This window comes from Tenrec ecaudatus, chromosome 10 (assembly GCF_050624435.1).
Source record: "Tenrec ecaudatus isolate mTenEca1 chromosome 10, mTenEca1.hap1, whole genome shotgun sequence".
Taxonomy (NCBI): Eukaryota; Metazoa; Chordata; class Mammalia; order Afrosoricida; family Tenrecidae; genus Tenrec; species Tenrec ecaudatus.
The window spans coordinates 139530901-139550566 of NC_134539.1; the positions used below are offsets into that span (position 1 = coordinate 139530901).

Genomic DNA, 19666 nt, shown 5'->3' on the forward strand with positions numbered 1-19666 from the left:
TAGGACCCCGGGGAGACAGGGGCCTGTGTCTGCTGGAGCTGGCAGGGTGCCAATAGGGGGGCATCACTCTGGGGGGCCCGGAGGTCTCCCTAGCAACAAGTGAAAAGAACTAGGGCCACAGATGTGACAGGAAGACGCCTTAGCTGAGGAAGCCTGGGCCACAGTTCGGGCTAGCTGAGTGGTCTAGAACGTGTATGTTGGGGCAGGGCAGACTCATTAGCTCCAGGACCACCCCTCCTCCCTCCCCACTGAAATGACACTCTTTTGGGAGGCACAGGGAATTGGGGACTCACTGACCTGATGTGGCCCTGAGAGACCCCATAGGTGGGGTAGGACCACATCATCTGGTGGTGACTAAGTGAGGGATGGGGGGGAATGGATCCAATAGACTTGCTCCTGCTGGTAAAGTGGGGGTAAGGGTGACCCTTGGTGTGACTTTGGGAAGCCTCCTTTTCTCCCATCCATTAAACGGGAGCACCACTTTACTCCTGGACCCCGTGTTTCCGAGCCAATCACAGAGCAGGCCCTCATCCCTCAGCCTTTGCACCTTGACAGCCTGAAGGTGATTTTCAAGACAGCTCCCTCTGCTCCTCTAGCATCTGGGTCTGGGGTGGCAGGTGGCTGGAAGGGGGGGAGGCACCCCGTTCCCAGCATTGATGTCAGCACCTCTCGGGAAATCGCCTTCTCACCACTCGGGCCTAAAATAGAGCTGGTGGGGAGTGCCTGTCACGTGCCAGAGGCAGCTCCCCCTCCCTGGCAGAGGCCTGGGTCCCCAGAGAAGCAGAGGACTCAGAAAGGGGTTCCCTGAAGCCGCTGGTGTGCTTCAGCGACCTGTGGTCGCCCCTTGGGTGCCAGGGTGCTCTGCCCTTGAGGAGACATTCGGGTCAGGCTCACTGACAGTGTCCAAAGCCTCCCACCCACACCCATGTCTCAGGTCTCCCAGGACCCCCAACAGAGGTCACGACCCCAATCTGGCCAAGAAGGCAGGAGCTAGGCTGGAGCAGGCCACTGGGGCAGCCCGCTGTGGCCGGTGGCTCGACAGGCAACCCGCGAGGCCCTGGAGAGGTGGGGTGAGTGGAGGTCAGAGAGAGGAGCCTTCCGGTCCTCACAGATTTTAGCTGGCAGGAGAGGGGCAGCACTGGGGCGGCTCACAGCCCACATGGGGCTGGGTAGTTCGCATGACAGTCAGGGCAAGGATTGGGGTATCGGTGTAACTGACTCAAGAGTCCCAGTGGACCACTAGCCTTTCTTGGAAGCTTGGGGACTCCCGGACACAGGGTGGTTTTGACCCTTGGAAGGCGCCTGCCGGATGGGCACGGGTCTGGGCAGAAAGTGTGGGCACACTCAGCACCGCACACGGTGGGGGGCACGTTCCGATGGAGGCGCGGGGAGGGCGGCCAGCTCCCGAGCCCTGCGACTCGGCTGGACGAACGGCCACACCCCCGCACCTGCGACGACGCGCGGGATCCCAGCCGGCTGGCAGTGCCCGGGTGAGAGCGCAGTGCCCTGCGGTTCCCTGCCTCCCTCTCCTTGGGACCTGGGAGACCCCTGTGAGGGGAGGGGCCGGCGAGGGGCCTCCAGGCGGGGACCGCGCAGGCGGCCCGCTGACACCTGCCGAGCGAGCGCGCGGCGGAGGGTCCCGGAAGGCCGGCCCCCCGGGCGGCGCCTCTTTTGTCCTCCGGTGGCCGCGGGCGGGCGGGGGCGGGGGCGGGCCCTGGCTCACGTGCTCGCCGCCCGCTCAGCCCCGCAGCCGCCCGCCGGGATGGCCGCGGCCCGAGCGCGCTGAGCCCGCGCCCGCCGCCCCCCGCGCCGCCGCCTCCCCGCCCCCGCCCCCGCCGCCGCCGCCGCCGCAGCCCGGCCGGAGACTATGAGCGAGCCATGAGGCTGCGGCGCTGGGCGTTCGCGGCTCTGCTGCTGCCGCTGCTCCCCGCGCCCGGTGAGTGACCCCCGGCGGGGCCCCTCCGCGCCCCCCACCCCCGCCCCGGGCTTTGCAGCGCTTTCCGCCGCAGCCCCATTTTCCGGCGGTGCTGGGGCGACGGCCGGGCCAGAGCGCAGAGGGGGCCTGCGATTCGGGCGCCTGCACCCACCTGTCCCCAGCTGGCCCGGCCCCACCAGGACCATCCCTCAGCAGCCGGCCCGTAGACTCCAGGTCTCTGCAGGTTCGGGGGGGCGGCGGTGGGGGGCAGTCGTGACTGTTGGGCAGACAGCATCGCCTAGCCTCCTCCCGGTGGGGGTCTTCCCTCCCACCCCGCCCCGACTTGCAGGGCTGCAGACCAGAGTGGAGGATGGGGTCTGCCCATCCTATGCCCAAGTCTCCTACCCTAGGAGAGCACCTGCCTGCAGCTGTGGCCTTGCTTTCCCAGGTTTGGGGGCCCGGGGTCCTGCCGGAGCTCTGCACTGGGGAAGCTCACCCCCGGAGGGGGACCCCGAAGCCCCCCAGGTCACGGTGCCCAGCCGTCTTGTAGGGGAGAGCAACGGGGGCGAGGTCCGGAAGCAGCAGCTGGACACCAGGGTCCGCCAAGAGCCTCCTGGGGGGCCGGTGAGTGGGGCTAGTGGTGGGCAAAACCAGGACAGGGCGAGCAGGCCTTAGAGCCCAAGGGCAGCCAGGGCCCCAGAGCAAGAGAGTCAGGGTCTAGTCGCCCCTCTGCTGCCGCCCCTGCAACTACCCCTTCTGCTCAGGGGCTGTCAGATGGGTGCCAGCAGCCCGGGCCCTCCAGCACCAGCCCTAGTGCTACACACACGGAGGGGAACCTGGGAGGCCCAGGTCTCAGCTCAGCCCCGGGCCTCTCCCCATGTCTTCCTAGTGCTTGCTCCAGCCTCAGTTTCCCACTGTGCACTGGCAGACAGGCAGGGTTCTCTTCCTGTCCTTCCACCCCGCTAGGGTGGGGCCCTGGAAAGTCTTTGGGGGCCCTGAGCTCCCCACAAAGGCCACCTCCTCCTACCCCTGTACTTTCAACTGCCAGGTCCCTCCTGCCTCCCAGAGGAAGGTTAGGAATGAAGGAGATTAATTGCAATTAATAATTAATTAATATCATGTGAATAATAATCACCCAGATGGAATATTCATTCAGCAGCTTCGGCTCTCCGGGAGCTGGAAGCTGAAAGGTAGCCAGACCCGTGGGGGCGGCGGAGGCTGGAGGTGAAGGGCTGCTGTGTACAGAGGGGTGCAGCTGGGTCTGAGAAGGTCTGGCAGTCAGGAGTGGTGGGAGGTGGGCTGGGCTGGCCTGGGGGAGGCGGGAGGGAAACGGAGGCTAACATTAGGGACATCTGTCAGACTGGCATCTGGCCCTGCCTAATGTACTTGGTTAAAAGCCCTTAAGGAGGGGTGGTGGAGGGGGATGTGGGGTGGCGCAGGGTGGGGAGAAATGGACTGGAGCAGGAAGGAGCATGCATAATAGATGGGCCATCACTCAGAGCAGTGCCCAGACGGGGGGTGGGGGGGCTAATGGTGCTGGGCTGGCCTGCAGGGGCCTGGGGTGGGGTGGGGGGGCTCCAGTGTCTAACCAGGCCTCCTGGGAGGTGGGTGGGTGGGCGATGGAGATGATGGAGAGGCCATGGAAGGTGTTCTGACTGTGGCCCTCAATTCAGCTTCCTCCCCTGGTGGCATCCCTGCCTTGGCATTGTGCAGCTCAGGGTGGCCTGGCTGGGGGTGGGCTACCCTTTTGAACTGAGGGGACTTCTGGTTTGTGCTCTAGGGGGTTCCAATATTTGGGGTGGGGTCCAGGGGCAGAGAGGGTGGACAGCATGGGGCAGGTATGGGTGACCAGAGGAGGTAGGCTGACTAGGTAGGCTGTTGCTTCAGCTTCGTCCTTACCAAACAGACAGGGCCTCAACATGTGTCCTGGGCCGGGTTAGATTGTGGGGTACATGGTCCCCAAGACTGTTGGGAAGATCAGCACCAGTGCCATTAGGTTGGCTGGCTGGGAGGATGGGATTTGTGGGGAGCGCTCCTCTGGGTGAGTAGGTAACAAGAGAGTGACTGTGTCTACATGTGCCTAAGGGGGTGTCTGTGGGCCTCAACATTCACACTCACCTCTCTGCAGGTCACGCTTATTTGGCCGATGAGCCAAGCGAAGCTCAGAGAGGTTCAGTCACTTGCCCAAAGCTCACCAGCTTGTAAATGTGGTGCTTCACGTTATGTTCTCCAAGACCTGAGCACTGGCCCTGCACTATCCTGCCCGCCCCCCCACCACCACTGACACCGGCCCTGTGTGTGCTCCCGACCCCACCCTGGGGCTGGAGGAGGCCGGGGGAGACCAAAAGACGAATCCGGAATGTCCTTCCCCAAAGGAGGTTCTCATCCTCCCCATCTCCCCCGGCCTGGAAGGGCTCCAACCACTGGTTGGGCGGGGGTCAGGGCAGCACTGATCCCCTCTGTCCCCACAGGAAGTGCCCCAAACCATGCAGCTTGAGTTTTGCCCAAATGACAGCACAGGGTGGGAATGCCAGGCTATGGGATGTATTGGACCCACAGCAAGATTTCCTGTCTGCAAGGCGTCATGTGAGGCAGATGGGAGAGTGTCTTGGGCATTGACTTGCTCTGTGACTGGACTGGTCACGTCCGTTTCTCCCTGACCTCAGCTTCCTGGCCACTCAAATTTGTTGTTGGTGATAGCAGCTTCCTGGTCACCCCACACGGACCAGTTCCGCACCACCCTCGTCAGAGGCCACTGTTGTGATGCCCATGGGGGGTGGGGTTCTCCCGCAGGCTTATTTCTCAGATGTCGAGCACCAGGCCTTTCTTCCAAGTCTGCCTGCTCACAAAAGCTCCCCCACTGACAAAGCTGGTGGCTGTGCTTGAGGGTCACCTTTCTAAAAGGAGAGACTCCTAGCCCTTGTCATACCCACCCCCACTGGCAGGAGGCAGAGGACCCCAGGCTCAGCTAGGGGTGGAAGGGATTAGAAAGGAGGTAGAGAAATTATGATCCGCTGGGCCAGGCACTGCTCTGCCTAGACATGTATTAAATGATTTAATCCTCACCACCAGCACAGGAAGTAGGGGCTCCTGTCATCCTCATGTCCCAAGTGGGGAGAACAGGCAGAGAGAGGCGAAGTGACCCAAGTGTGACCCAAGGTCACACAGCTTAAGGAGCAGAGCCCAGATTGCTACCCGGTCCATTGTGCCTGCATCATGCGTGCTCACGGGCATGGTGTGAGGGCCCAGGGTGGGGTGGGGGCCGGGGACTCTTGCCCTTGCTTGACCTCTGCTCCCAGCACCACAGTTTGGTCCACGGGGGGAGCAGACAGGCTCAGGCTAGAGAGGGAGAGGTTCTGGATCTGCAGAAACCTGTGGCCACAGCGAGCCTACAGCTGCGTGGGGGGAGGCAGGAGGGCAATGCAGGCGCAGAGCGGACAGTCAGGCTGGTTGGCCACTGCACAAGGGCTTCCCAGGTGAGGCCAAGGGGGCTAGCATCCGTAGGCCCTTGAGTTCCAAGGGGACCCTTTCTAATTCACACAAGCTGCCTAGTGGGCCGTGCTTGTCTGCAGGGACTTGGGAGCCTGGGAAGGGCAGGCTGTTAGAGTGGGCGTAGGGCAGGCCCTGGAGGGCCATCCAGCAGGGCTGGGCGATGGGGAGGGAAGGGACCTGGGCTGAGCGCTGTGAGAGTGCCCAGGGCAGCTCTCCCTGGAAGCGCCTCACTGGGTGCATAGGTCTGTGTTGATGTTTTCTTGCTGCAAAGGTTAAGGGTCATGTGGGCTCCCTCAGGGAGTCACTCAAGGTGCCTGGGGCCCTTGGACGCCTCTAGGGCCAAGGCCACTCTCTAGTCCCCCACAATTCTCTGCCACTGCAGGGCAGGCTTTGTGCTGAGCCCAGTCTGCATAGGGACAGCCTTGAACAGAGGAGGCGAAGTCCTCTGACAGTCTTGGCCATGCGACTTTAGGGTGGGAAAGCCTCAGGCTGCAAGCTGGCTCCACAGTTTCAGACTGACCCCTCCCCCATCGCAGCTTTCTGTGCCCGATGGCCTTGCTTGGGACACTTGGGGGCCGGTGGGAGGGTGGATAATAGCGGCCTGTCCTCAGATTAGAGTTGCCGATGTGTCAGATGCCCCGGCTGGGAGCTGGGAACAGATGTTGGACATATGCTTCTGGGGCACCTGGCGCTGGTACAGGGTTTCCAAAACAGGAGCTGGGGCACTTGGGGGTGTGAGTCAGGGTGTGAGTGGGGCAGGGGGTGGGCTCTGGCCTGGCCCAGGGCTCCTCCCCAGCACCTTTTCACTGTAGACAGGGACCCAGCTGCCCAGAGTCCGTCCCTGGAGGTCTGATGACCCTCCAGGGAGGTGACTCTGCCCTCAAAAATGTAGGTTAAATCTCATCACTGGAAACGTGTCCAACTGTTCTCATTGTTGGGGAACCCCCGCTGCCCTGTGCCCCGTTGGTAAGTGGGGCACCTGTGCAGCGCAGGAGGCAGTGGGGGCAGAGGCTGGCCAGGGCAGAGGGGCCTCCCAGGCAGGACACACTCGCTCCCACGTGGACTCCGCTCCTGTCCTCTCTGTGTCCACTCAGCCCGTAAAGTGGCAACTCGCCTCAAAGCAAGCAAGGATGGGAGGAGGGCTGGCCTGGGCGAGGCACCTCACAGGGACATCCATCACTCGTCACCCGGGTCGAGGGCCCAGATCCCCGCTCCTGGCCTGCCCCTGTCCTCGGAGGGGGTGAGCCTCGGGCCCTAGATCTCGCCCTGCAAAGCCATGTTTCGCTGGAACACTTGCGCTTTCTCCCTTACTCACCCTTCCGAAGGTCACACGCTGGAAAGGGCTGTCACCGCGCCCTCACCCGGCAGTCCAATACCACAGTGGTGATGCCACTTACAGGGCCCTGGGGGACGGAGGGGGACAGCACTCAGGGTTCCCGGGCTGTCCTCTTGTCTTTAGAGACGCAGACTGTCCCCCTCGGAGCGGCTGGTGGGTTCGAACTGCCACCCTCTTAGCGGCCGAGTGCTTCACCTCCGTGTCACTAGCAGGCCTTCCAGCCTCACAGTGGCCTCCTTTTGCCCGTGAGGAAACTGAGGCTCAGAGAGGGGAAGCGACTCACGTGGGCTCCCTCAGACCTGGGGCCCAGTTCCTCCCGCTCTGGCGCAGAGCCCTGGCCATGGCGTGGGGGGTGCTCAGGGGAGAAAGGTTGCCTTGTGGGAAGTTCGATCAGCGATAACGTAAGCCGATCGGATGTCAAGAACGTGACGTTTACAGGCCCAGGGGCGCTGCGTGCACTGGCAGGGGCCCACTTTGCAGGAGGGGGCAGGGGCTGGGGCGGTCGGGGGCAGTGTGAGGGGCTCGATGAAACCCTCTTGTCACCGGGTCAATTCCGGCTCCTGGCAACCCACCCTACAGGACAAGGTGGAACAGCCTTGAGCTGTAATCTGCTTCTGTAAATCTGTCCCCAACAATGTGGGTCAAATCTCAGCACTGTCCTTGTTGGCTGGGAACCCCCGCTGCCCTGGCAGGAGTAGGGCACCTCATCCTTCACTTCCAAGCAGCTGGTGGTTTCAAACAGCTGACCTTGCAGTTAGCAGCTCAACCCATAACCCACTGTGCCACAAGCTGCCGTGTCAGGGGCCAGACAGACCGAGCTCACTGCCATCGAGTCCATTCTGACTCAGCGACCCACTTGCCCCTGTAGGACAAGCTGGAGCACCCCTGGGGGTTTCTGAGACTAACTGTTTATGGGAGTAGAAAGCCTCCTCTTTCTCCCAACCCATGATCGACCCACTCACTATGCCACCAGGGCTCCGACTGCGGGTGGGGCAGTGGCTCTCAATCACCAGTGGTCTGCCTGTGGACCTTTTGCGAATCCTGAAGCCCTTTCCAAGACTGAGTCTGTTGTAGGTCCAGGGTGAGGGTGGGGGTGGAGGGGAGACCAGGTGTCTGTACTTGTGATTTGGAGCCTTCAGTGGAATGCTTGTCTTTCTGCACCCCATCTAGTTTGCCCTAACTCGGGGCACGGAGGGGGCGAGGTTTGTCAGAAGCAGGGCGGGAACCCCAGCCCCAGGGTGGACTGGGCCCTGCATTGACTCCCCAGCTGTCACCCTGGGCCGGTCACCTCCAGGTGACTCTTCCACCTCGGCCACATCTGTAAGTTGAGGACCAGATGGCCTGGGCTGAGCAGTTGAGATCAAGTGAGCTGGACCACATGAGAAGCCAGGGACAAGTGCAGGGCGCAGGGTCACAGCCAGGGGACACGGGGACACTTGCAGCTGAGCTGGTGCAGAGGGGGGAGCCGGAGGATGAAGCAGTGTGACCTGAAGAGTGCTGGAGCCCCACGGGACTGAGGACACAGATACACCCAGCTGTAGGTCAGGGTCCTTGGAGCTGGGTGGGACAGTGACATCAAGCTGAGCTGGAGGGAATCTTCCCCAGGCCTCTTGGCTGCAGAAACTCTGGGGGCCCAGGTGGGCTTCCCCACCAAGTCAAAAAGTGTAATCTTGCCTCTCCCTCCACCCCACTCCTGACTCCTGTCTTCCCTACCCCCAGCGCTGCGCATGCACTGGGCCCCCACTCAAGGTCTCATCTGGCCTACACCCTGTGTCCAGATGGGGAAGGGGTGGGCAGCCTAGATTGGGGAGGATGCTGAAGCTGTCAGTTCAGGATTCCTCCTGGGCAGGGGCTAGAGTGCTGGCTTGCTGCCTTCCTGGGTGTGTGAGGGGTGGGGTGGGGGCTAGTCAACAGCACACATACCAACCTCCTAGCTCACACCTGGGCTCATCTTCCACCGTCCCTGGAGAAATCTGAGCCTCAGAGAGGCTGCTCAGCTCTGAAACCATACAACCCGAGGGTGAACTCAGAGCTGAGATGGCCCTGATGGGGTGCGGGGGTGGGGATGGGGGAGGGGGAGGGTGGAAGGCGAAGGCAGCCGAGGCATGGATGGGGGAGAAGGCAACAGTCTCTTGTCCCTTACTTCCAGCTTCAAGTCTGATCATGAGCTGAGGACTGCAAGGAGCTGGGAGGCTGTCACGCTGGGTTGGGGTGGGCATGCGTCATGGGACCCAGGCGCCTGTTGGCCCAGGCTCTGACCGTGGCCTCTTCTCAGCCCCTCTCCCAGAACCCCTCAGGAGCACTGGGCCATTCCCTCTTAGCTCACTGACGGCCTCGAAGCTGATCCCTAAAGCTTGAACCTCAGCTGTACCACGTCTTAGATTTGAGACCAGGGATCAGTGCGTTAGTGTCTCTGTGCCTCAGTTTCTCCACCTGTGAGATGGGCACAGAGTATCTATCTACCTTCCTGGAGTTAGGCGGCTCGAACGCAGTCTGGTGTGGAAGGTCCTTAGCACAATGGCCTGTACCGAGTAAGTGCTCAGTGAAGTTTGGGCTGTGGATAGGGACACTGCCTAGATTTGGTCACCTGCTTGCTCCTTCAACTCTGCCACAGCTTGAAGTGCTGCTCCTCAGCGGGTCTCGGTCGCATTCGGTGGGCGCAAGTAGGGCAAAGGGCCCAGTCCCGAGCCCCTGGGCTCTTCTCCGATCTTCTAGATCTTTTGTCAGCCCAAGGCTGGGCGATCGATGCAGCGCCTCTAGGTGTATCATTAGTGTCCTGAGTACGCCCACCCCTTCTCTCTCAGCATCATGTCCCCCCAGACACACCAGCCTCTGGCTCTGAAGCCTCCCTCCCCAGCAGAGGCTGGGTGCCAAGGCCCAAGAAGGCAGCCGTCCTGTTTGGGCCTGGTACCTTGCCATGACACCCCGGAACCTCCCAGCCCCTCTGAAAAATTTATCAGGAAAACGTCCATGGTTAGTGATGAACTACGGGGTGGACACATTGGAGATGGGCTGCTCGGCCCGGGCAGAGGGCAATGGAGCGGGGGTAGAGGCACCAAAGCATTTCCTCCTGACAGGAGGGCCCGGGTCTGTCGGCCAGGAATCAATTCCAGCCAGTCTGTCGCCCGCGAGGAGTCAAATTGAGACTGGGGAACAGGAGAGGGGCGGGGGGCTTGCTGCAGCAGGCCAGGCATCACACTGCCCCCATCCCGTTTGACCCGGAACGGAACCTGTCTCCCTTTCCCATATTCCCTAAGGCCTTCCCTTTTTCCACTGGAGAGTACAGTGGCCCTGCTGACAGCAGGGGGCCCCCTCCCTGCCCATGGACTGACCCTGAGAGCCTGTCCCAGGTTGGCACATAGCAGCCCAGGGAGCAGAGGCATGTTGAGTCTCAGAGGAAGATGAACTTGTACAAAGGACCCTCCAAACCAATGGTCTCTTAGTCCCTCCCTGAGAGCTACCCACAATTTGAGGTCTCCCCAGTTCCCACCTTTAGGCCTCTCCAGATTGATGCCCCTCTGCCTCTCCCCCAGCCTGTGCACCTGGCCCAGGTGAGTTTCATCATCCCAGCCTTCAACTCCAACTTCACCCTGGACCTGGAGCTGAACCAGTGAGTACAGCCACCTGCCGGGAAGCAGGGGGTGGCGGTGGGAGGGCAGGGGGTGGGGGGAGGAGGGAAGCCTGGTCTGGTTTGGGTGTGGAGGGGCACCTGGGATGGCTCTCCATTCGGGAACTTGCCTCACCTGTGACCCCTTCTTCCTGTCCGCTGTTTGTCCCAGCCACCTCCTCTCCTCGAAATACGTGGAGCGTCATTTCAGCCGAGAGGGGGCCACCCAGCGCAGCACTGTGAGTGCCCCCCCCTGAGGGATCAGGGAGGTGGAGTCTGTGTGCTCTGGGGTATCCTGGGGAGTGGTACTTTTTCTCTCTCCCAGGTCTGCAGTCTGGTGGGCAGGTGTGGGATTCCCCTTACCTGATTCCAGAGGTCTGATTCCCATCTGGCCTCTCTACCCAGTATACAGGCATTCAAGGACCCTCAGATCCTGCCCAGCTCTGCCCCCTGTGCCAGCCTCTGAGAGCGAGGAGGGGGCAGGTGGGGGAATGCCCTGTTGTCTAAGGCCCTGGGAAGTTCCAATGTTGGGACCCCATGGTCCCAGGGCCCAGTTCCAGAGGGAGACTGAGCAGCGATGAATGAATGGCTATAAATAGCCGCCCCCCACCCCACCCCCACCCCCAGCCTGTTCAGTAACTGGAGCTTGAGCTATTCTTCGGGAAGCAGGGTGGGGAGGGGGTACCTGGGACCCTCAAGCCCTCAGTCACAGGCCCTGGGCAGGTGTATGTGTGTGTGTGTATGGGGGTCGGTAGGCACGCAGGTGGGGATTGACACAAACTCCCTGGGAGGCACTGGCAGCTGCAAATGTTCCTGAGTGTGAGATCCCGTGTTTACACCGAGTGGTCGGGCGGGGGGCGGTACCATACAAATGAGATGCAAACCAAGAGTTGATTCTGACTCATGAGAACCCTGTACGGGGACAGTCTTGGTGCCACCAAGTGGCCGGGTGGGCTGACAGCTGACCTTCCAGTTAGGAGCCTGATGCCTAACCCTTAGCACCAGATCAACCCAAACCCAGTCTCCCAGCCACGGAGTTGGTGCAGACCCACAGCGACCCTATAGGACAGAGGAGAACTGCCCCTGTGGGTTCTGAGACGGTGACTCTTTACGGGAGTCTGCGGTGGGTGGTTTCGAACTGCTGACCTTGGGGTTAGCACCACGTGGCCAGACTCCAAGACTGCCTGGTAATGGCTTAGAGCCATGCTCAGCACACAGTAGGTGCTGTATAAATGTCACACCCAAGTCCCACTGCCATCCAGTCGGTCCCAGCGCCTAACGACCCTGCAGGGCTGCTTCCCCAGGCTGCGAACCGCTTCGTTCTTCTTCGGAGCAGCTGGTAGGTTCAGACTGGCGGCCCTTTGGTTAGTGGGCAGTGCTTCACCCGCTGCGCCACAAGGCTTTCATAGAGCTGTCATCAACAAAGGAGCGTGGGATGCCCCTACAGCCAGGCTCCCACAGCACTTCTGAAGGCCGGCCGAGTAGGTTCCAGGTGCCCACCCTCTGCCTGTGACCCTACAGGGTGCCGGGGACTACTGCTACTACCAGGGGAAGCTCCGGGGGAACCCGGGCTCCTTTGCTGCTCTCGCCACCTGCCATGGCCTGCAGTGAGTATGGGGGGGCTGGGTGCAGGGGCCTCCAGCCACTGGCCCAGGGCACGGTGGGGAGCTAGCCTATCTCTCCGCAGGGGGGTCTTCTCTGATGGGAACTTTACTTATATTGTGGAGCCCCGTGAGATGGCTGGGCCTCGGGAAGCCCCCCAGGTAAGCCCCACACAGCCCATCGGCCCTCATCCGGCCTGGCCATGTTTGACCCCAATGGCATTGACTGTCTCTGCTCCCTCCCCTTCCTTGGTAACAGGAGCAGCCCAACTGCTCTCCTCAGTGACCCCAGCTTCAGTGTCCCCTCTGTCCCCCAAGTAACCTCTAGGTGGGGCTCCAGTGTCCTTTGCCCCACCTCCCCGGCTGGCCCCAGAGCTTGACCCCGGAATCTGAGCAGTGGACAGATCAGATCCCACAGGGACGCTCTAGCTGGTGCTGGGTCATCCAAGACTGAACCGGTTCCCTCCCCTCTGGATCCAGAACAAGGCTGGCTGCCCCTGCCCTCTCCCCCACTCCCGAACTAATCCCCCCTCTTTGCAGGGACCCTTTCCTCACCTCATTTACCGGACCCCTCTCCTCGAAGGCCCCATCAGATGCAGGGAGCCAGGTAAGGGGGTTGGACAAGGGATGTGGGGAGGGGACTGGCTCTGCCCCCCTCACCCTACCCCTCTCCACAGGTTGCCTGTTTGCTGCCCCTATCCATCCGGCCCCCCAGCACCGGCTGAGGCTGAGAAGGAAAAGGCAGGTACGGGGGGGCCTGCACAGACCTTGGACTGCAGACACCTCAGACTGGGGTCCAGAACAGGGCACCCCATGGCTAGGGTATCTGGTGGCTGGGAACCCTTTCTGGGAGTACAGGGGGTGCCCCACCCTCCTTCTCCAGGCTGCCATACACACATGCCATGTGGCCAGTCAAGCTGCTGCCCTCCAGCCAGCCTGGGGAGGGTGGGACCCTCCGCCAGTGGGGATCCACATTATCCCTGGCTGGAGCCCTGGCCCCCAAGTCTGCCCATGGCTTGGCCCCAAGGCCTGGCCTGGAGGGGACTGATTCCATGGGACCACCAACTTCCCAGGTCCGCCGGGGCCATCCCACGGTGCACAGTGAGACAAAGTATGTGGAGCTGATTGTCATCAATGACCACCAGCTGGTAAGCCCCCATGTGCAAAAGGGCCAGTGTGGGTGGAGGGCCCTGAATGGAGCCCGGCTGGCCACCCACTCCCTCCCCCCCCCTAGTTTGAGCAGATGCGCCAGTCGGTGGTCCTCACCAGCAACTTCGCCAAGTCTGTGGTGAACCTGGCCGACGTGGTGAGCATCCTCCCCCTCCCCCGGCAACTGGTGTCAGCCTTGTACTCTCCCTTATTAGAAGATACTCTGAGCCCCTGTCCAGTTCTCCCTCCCACCTCAGCCCCTTCCTCACCCTTTTCCCTTTGGGCCCAGATATTCAAGGAACAGCTCAACACCCGCATTGTGCTGGTGGCCATGGAAACATGGGCCGATGGGGACAAGATCCAGGTGCAGGACGACCTCCTAGAGACCCTGGCCCGGCTCATGGTCTACCGGCGAGAGGGCCTGCCTGAGCCCAGTGATGCTACCCACCTCTTTTCGTGAGCCCCCCCACCCCTTGTATCCTATCAGTCTGCTGGGGGGCCCCCTTCAGTCACCTGTTCCCTGGGGCTTATTCAACACCTGCCTGAGACCAAGCACTCTCTGGGGTCTCAGACTCCCATGTCACCTGCCGCCCACCCACCCACGCCAAATGCCAGTCTGTGCGGCTTCCCCTGCGCCTCAACTAAGGCCTTCCTCCCTCCCCCGCCCCACGAGACCACCTGTCTCTCACTCTTCCTCTTTTGGCCATCCCAAGCTGTCTCCAGGGACTCAGCACCCTGAGACCTGATCAAGGACCCTTGCATAGAGGGATTTGGGGGCTCACCTAAGGAGAACTTCACATTTGTGGGCAAGTGAGCCCAGAGATGAAGAGGGGATTGCTAAGGTCACATGGCTAGATGTGGGGAGATGCTAACCTTCTGGGGAGACCCCAAGGTGAGGACAGCCTTCTGACCATCCCCCTCCTTCCAGGGGCAGAACTTTTCAGAGTACCAGCAGCGGGGCTGCCTACATGGGGGGCGTCTGCTCCATGGCCCGGGGTGGGGGCGTGAATGAGGTGAGCAGGCGGGCTGGAGGCTGTCCGCTGGGGTGGGGGCTGGTCCTGTGATCTTGGCAGTAAGCAGACCTCTCTGTGCTTCTGTCCCACTCACTCCTAGTTCGGGAACGTGGGAGCCATGGCGGTGACCCTGGCCCAAACGCTGGGGCAGAACCTGGGCATGATGTGGAACAAACACCGGAGCTCTGCAGGTAGTGGCCCTCCAAGACCCCCTGTGGCCCCAGAGCCACCACCCTCCGGGCATTCCAAGGTGGGGAGAGGGTCTCAGGCTGCCCTCACAGGTCCTTGGCTCACCCCACAGGGGACTGCAAGTGCCCGGACATTTGGCTGGGTTGCATCATGGAGGACACTGGGTGAGTTCGGAGGGGCAAACCGGAGGCAGGCTCTGGAGCAAGGGGAAGTCTGGGCTGAGTACTATCTGGGTGGGCGTCTGCGGGTGGACACGTCCTGCCGGCACAACGGGGCTGACTGCAGTGCGCACTGTCGCCACTGGGCGTCGCCACAGGCTCGTCTGGAGACACTGAGTCTCTCGCTCCGCGCAAGGCCTAGGGAAGGGCGGGGCGGGTGGGGGGCGAGCCTCAGGCTCCTCCAGGTGACCGGGACCCCTCTCCTGTGTTGCCCTCACCCCAGTCTAAGAAGGGGCAGGACGGGGCTCACTGTGTTCCCATCCGGCCTAGGTTCTACCTGCCGCGCAAGTTCTCGCGCTGCAGCATCGACGAGTACAACCAGTTTCTGCAGGAGGGCGGCGGGAGCTGCCTCTTCAACAAGCCGCTCAAGGTGCGCGCCCGGGCCGGCAGGTGGGAGAGGGGTTTGGGCAGGGTCTCGGCTGGCTACTCTGACGACACCCCTTCTTGTCCAGCTCCTGGACCCCCCAGAGTGCGGGAACGGCTTCGTGGAAACCGGGGAGGAATGCGACTGCGGCTCCGTGCAGGTGAGCGACGGTGGGGCGCCGCGTTGGGCCTGAGGTAGGGGGCTGGGGAGGATCAGGGGCCACCTGTCCCCGTTTCCCTGCCTCCCAGGAGTGCAGCCGTTCGGGCGGCAACTGCTGCAAGAAGTGCACCCTGACCCATGACGCCATGTGCAGCGATGGGCTCTGCTGTCGCCGCTGCAAGGTGAGGGGACCCCAGCTGGGGTGGGGAGGAGGGGCGGGGTCTAGGGTGGAGAAGCGTGCCGGGAGGCGGGGCGTAGCTGCAGGGCGGGGTCTGGCCTGAGAAGGGGCGGAGGAGAGGGCTGGCGATCTGAGAAGTGACAGTGATGGAGGGGAGGAAGCAGAATGGGAGCCAGGGGAGGGTTTTAAAAACTGAATAAACCGAAACTTTACTGCCATCCAGCTAGAGCTGACTCCGAGCGACCCTCCGGAACAGAGCAGAGCTGTCCTTGTGGGGTTCGAGGCTGTAAATCTTTACAGGAGCAGACAGCCTCCTCGTTCTCCCATCAGCAGCTGATGGTTTGAACCACAGACCTGGTGGTTTGCAACCCAATCAGTGTTCCCGATGGTACCACTGAGGCTCCTTCTCCCCAGGGGGTTCACACCCCGCCATGGAGTCGATGCTGACTCAGAGACCCTAGAGGACAAGGCAGAACTGCCCATGTGGGTTTCTGAGACAGTGACTGTTCACAAGAGTAGAAAGCCTCATATTGCTCTTGCTGAGCAGCTGGTGGTTTCAAACTGCTGACCTTGGGATTAGCATAGCAGCCCAGCGTGTAACTCAGTCCACCATCAGGGCTCCTCCCAGAGAGGGTAGAGCCAGTGAAACAGGAAGAGAGCACAGGGTGAGTTTGTGGCCTTGGGACCATGGAGGTTGGCCCTGAGCCCCAGAACAAATCCCTTCCCTAGTATGAGCCTCGGGGTGTGTCCTGCCGAGAAGCCGTGAATGAGTGTGACATCGCAGAGACCTGTACCGGGGACTCTAGCCAGGTCAGCTGGGTTCCTCGGCCCTGCAGTGGGCACGGTCCTGCTTCTGCTGCAGGTTCCGCTTCTCTGTCTGAAAAGGGGGTTCTGCCGGCCTTGCTACTTTAATCATTAGCCAGTGTTTATGGTCCGACGGGGTTCCCAGCATTTGGGGTGGTATGTGCTGCATGCTGGGGCCATGGGAGTGGTCGGTGAGAGCAACACTTCTTGGGGCCTCGCTGTGAGGCAGGGGTCCTCCCTGCCCTGTGACGGCGTTGCTGGGGTGGCTGCAGGACTTGCCTCCTGATGGTCTGAGTTCAGAGCCAGCCTGTCCTTGACACACAAAGGCTCTCTGATGTGAGCCCTTGCCTGGGGGCACTCAGGGCCACTTCCGTGCTCCCCGGGGCTGCACCTCGGGGCTGCTCAGCTGAGTGCAGCCCTCTCCCCACAGTGCCCCCCTAACCTGCACAAGCTGGATGGTTACTACTGCGACCAGGAGCAGGTATGATGAGGGGCTGCCCTCCCTCTGCTGACTGGCTCAGTGCGCTGACACTCAGTGTCGCTGTCCCTTTTCTCCGGGTGATTCTTAGGGTCGCTGCTACGGCGGGCGATGCAAAACCCGAGACCGGCAATGTCAGGCCCTCTGGGGCCATGGTGAGTCTGCCTGGGGGAGGGGAGCTCTCGGGAGGCCCAGAGAACTGGGGAAGGGAGGGAGGCAGCTTCTGGCTAAGTATGCACCTTATGTGGGTGACCTCCCTAGCATCTTGGGGATCCAGCTGGACTGGGAGTCAGGCCAGGGCACTGCAGAAGGGGCAGGTGACACCTTACATGCCCCTACAGCTGCTGCCGACCGCTTCTGCTATGAGAAGCTGAATGTGGAGGGGACAGAGCGTGGGAACTGCGGGCGCAAAGGATCCGGCTGGGTCCAGTGCAGTAAGCAGTAAGTGGCCAGGGTTTCCAGCAGGGCGGCCCTAGCTCCTGGCGAGCAGGGAGGGCTTTGCAGAGGTGGGACAGTAGCTGCTTCTAGGCAGAGCCTCTGAGCCCCAAGGGAGGGCTGTGTATAATCAGTTGGGCAGGTGGAAGGAGGCCAGAGAAGGTCCAGGAGGGGGGTCTGGGGCCAGGCTGGGGCTCACTGTTTCCCCCTGCCCAACAGGGATGTGCTCTGTGGCTTCCTCCTCTGCGTGAACATCTCTGGAGCCCCTCGTCTTGGGGACCTGGGGGGAGACATCAGCAGTGTCACCTTCTACCATCAGGGCAAGGAGCTGGACTGCAGGTATTGGCCTGGCCCCTGGCTGGGGCCGGGGAAGTTCCCGCTCTGAGGAGCCAGGCGCTGAGGCTAGCGGGGCCCTTTCCCCAGGGGAGGTCATGTGCAGCTGGCCGATGGCTCGGACCTGAGCTACGTGGAGGACGGTACAGCCTGTGGGCCCAACATGCTGTGCCTGGAGCACCGCTGCTTGCCAGCTGCAGCCTTCAACTTCAGCACCTGCCCTGGAAGTGGGGATCGCCGGGTCTGCTCTCACCATGGGGTGGGTGCCTGCAGGCGGGGGTGGGAGGGGAGGCCCCTGCAGCAGACAGGCCGCTGCTTGCTCATCACCCACCCCCACCCCGCCCCCCAGGTCTGTAGCAATGAAGGGAAGTGCATCTGCCAGTCGGACTGGACGGGCAAAGACTGCAGCATCTACAACCCCTTGCCCACGGCCCCGCCCACCAGCGAGACGGAGAAATACAAGGGTGAGGCTGTAGACGGTGGGTGGGGGCAGGCCCTGTGGCTGCCCTTCTCCACCCTGTCCCTGCTTTCTGAGCCCTGTGCCCCTCCGCAGGTCCCAGTGGCACCAACATCATCATCGGCTCGATCGCAGGGGCGGTCCTGGTGGCAGCCATCGTGCTGGGTGGCACAGGCTGGGGATTTAAGTAAGTGGTCCCCCACCCCTTCTCCATGCCCCCCGCATCCTCGGTGGTTCTGGGAACCCGACTGTCCGAGCTGAGTGGCTGTCCCAAGAGGTGACTCGACCAGAACCGTAAATCACAAGCCCAGACCAGCTGATGGGCTCTGTGTGAACACCCAGGAGGTTTTACATGGGTGGGTAGGGATCCTGACTTCCAACTTCTCTTAGAAACCAGCCTAGGCCCCAGTCCTCTTGAGCAGGCCCAGGGCATGGGGAGTGACTGTGGGACCCTGAGTTTGAAGGCAGTCATGGGCAGGCCTTGGAGACGCCTATCCCTGGGCTAGGGGGGTCTCATGAGACTGGACGTCCCCTCCCTGAGAGGACGGTCCGTCACAGCTGCCTCCCTCTCTGTCTGCTTGTTCTCCCTGGCTTCTGAAGGAACATCCGCCGTGGAAGGTATGACCCGGCCCAACAGGGGGCGGTGTGACCCAGCACATCCCCTCCTGCTGGCCTGTCTCCATCATCACGTCCGCCTGGCACTCTGTGGTTTGGGGCGGGGGTGGGTGGGTGGCGAGGGCAGCTCCCCCATTCTGGGGGTGGTAGAGGCTACCCTGGAATGTGAGCCCCAGCCTGCCCCGCTGCCCTTCGCTCTCCCCTGTCCATCTGCGGTTGCCCCTCTGTGACCATGCCCTGCCCCACCCCAGCCAGCTACAGCCCCTGCCCGAGAAAGCAGCCAGCTTCCGTGTTACATCTGTTTTGTCTGCCATGTCGCCGCTGTCTGACCCTGCCTGGCCAGCCTGACCTCCCGGGCCCTGCTTCTTGTCCCCTCCACCCCTGATGCTCCGTCTCCGTTCCAGATCTGGAGGGGCCTAAGTGCCAGCCCCCACCCTCCGAGCCTGGTGCCCACCGACTCAGTCCTGAGCCACGAGGCTGCCCCTACCCCAGCCACGGAAGGAGGCATCATACAAATATCTTCCGGCCTAAGCCCTTCAACTCCTGGCCCCACAGGGCTTTGGGGGGCTGTGGCCCTGTTCTTCGCACTACCAGGGTGGACCAGGCCGGGGGGGCACTCCCCTCTTGGTTCCCCACCCCACCTCATGTGGCTCTGGCCTTGCGTCTCGACCCCCCAGCCCCCGTGAATGTAGCTTCCATCATCACAGACTGCCACAGCTCAAATGGGGGCCAGGCAGGATGCCACCAGCAGTCAGGGCCCGGATGGCCTCTCCTCGGAACCAGGTGGTGGGGGCCGGGGGCAGAATTCTGTGTGACCCAGGGGAAGGAGGCTCACTCCAACTTTGAAACAACCCGAATCTTCACTGATGAATGTAACCTTAGGGGTGCTGGGTCAGGGCACGGTGGGTGTTCTGGACCGGGGAATGGAGATGTGGCCCTTTGGGGACAGTCTTCCAGGAAACCCTTGCACTGCGCACATGCCTGCCTCCAGCCAGGCGAGCCGGCAGGTGTCCCACACTCCCCACCCAGCCCTTGGTTCCCAGGCGACGTCCGAGTGCTCAATTCAGACCAAAGCTGCCTGTCCTGTGCCCACAGCCTGGTCATGGGCTCGGCGACCCTCAAACTTCCAATTCGCAAACCACTGTCCTGCCGTCTCTGCCAGGACACATGGGTTTGGAAAATACAGTCGCTGAAATAAAATGGCACCTTCCCCCTTTCAGAAGGTGGTTCTGGGGCTGACTCGGGGTTCAGGTGCCCCTGGCCTGGCTGAGAGGTGCCTAGCTGAGCTGTCTTCCCAGCTAGGGGAGTCCAGAGGCGGCCCCG

The 19666-nt window shown here is 62.0% G+C and overlaps 1 protein-coding gene across 1 annotated transcript; it reads left to right on the forward strand.

The window, feature by feature from the left end:
- The first annotated feature begins 1878 nt into the window (after positions 1-1878).
- Positions 1879-18377, forward strand: ADAM11 (ADAM metallopeptidase domain 11). The gene is made up of 26 exons (XM_075559390.1): positions 1879-1936; positions 2364-2539; positions 10277-10353; positions 10523-10589; positions 11872-11957; positions 12038-12113; positions 12492-12558; positions 12629-12696; positions 13025-13099; positions 13186-13257; positions 13390-13556; positions 14029-14113; positions 14214-14304; positions 14415-14466; positions 14791-14890; positions 14973-15044; positions 15133-15225; positions 15951-16031; positions 16456-16506; positions 16595-16658; positions 16845-16944; positions 17158-17277; positions 17362-17530; positions 17621-17735; positions 17825-17915; positions 18329-18377. The coding sequence occupies exons 1-26, from the start codon at positions 1879-1881 to the stop codon at positions 18375-18377; spliced, it is 2322 nt and encodes a 773-aa protein (XP_075415505.1).
- Positions 18378-19666: the final 1289 nt, after the last annotated feature.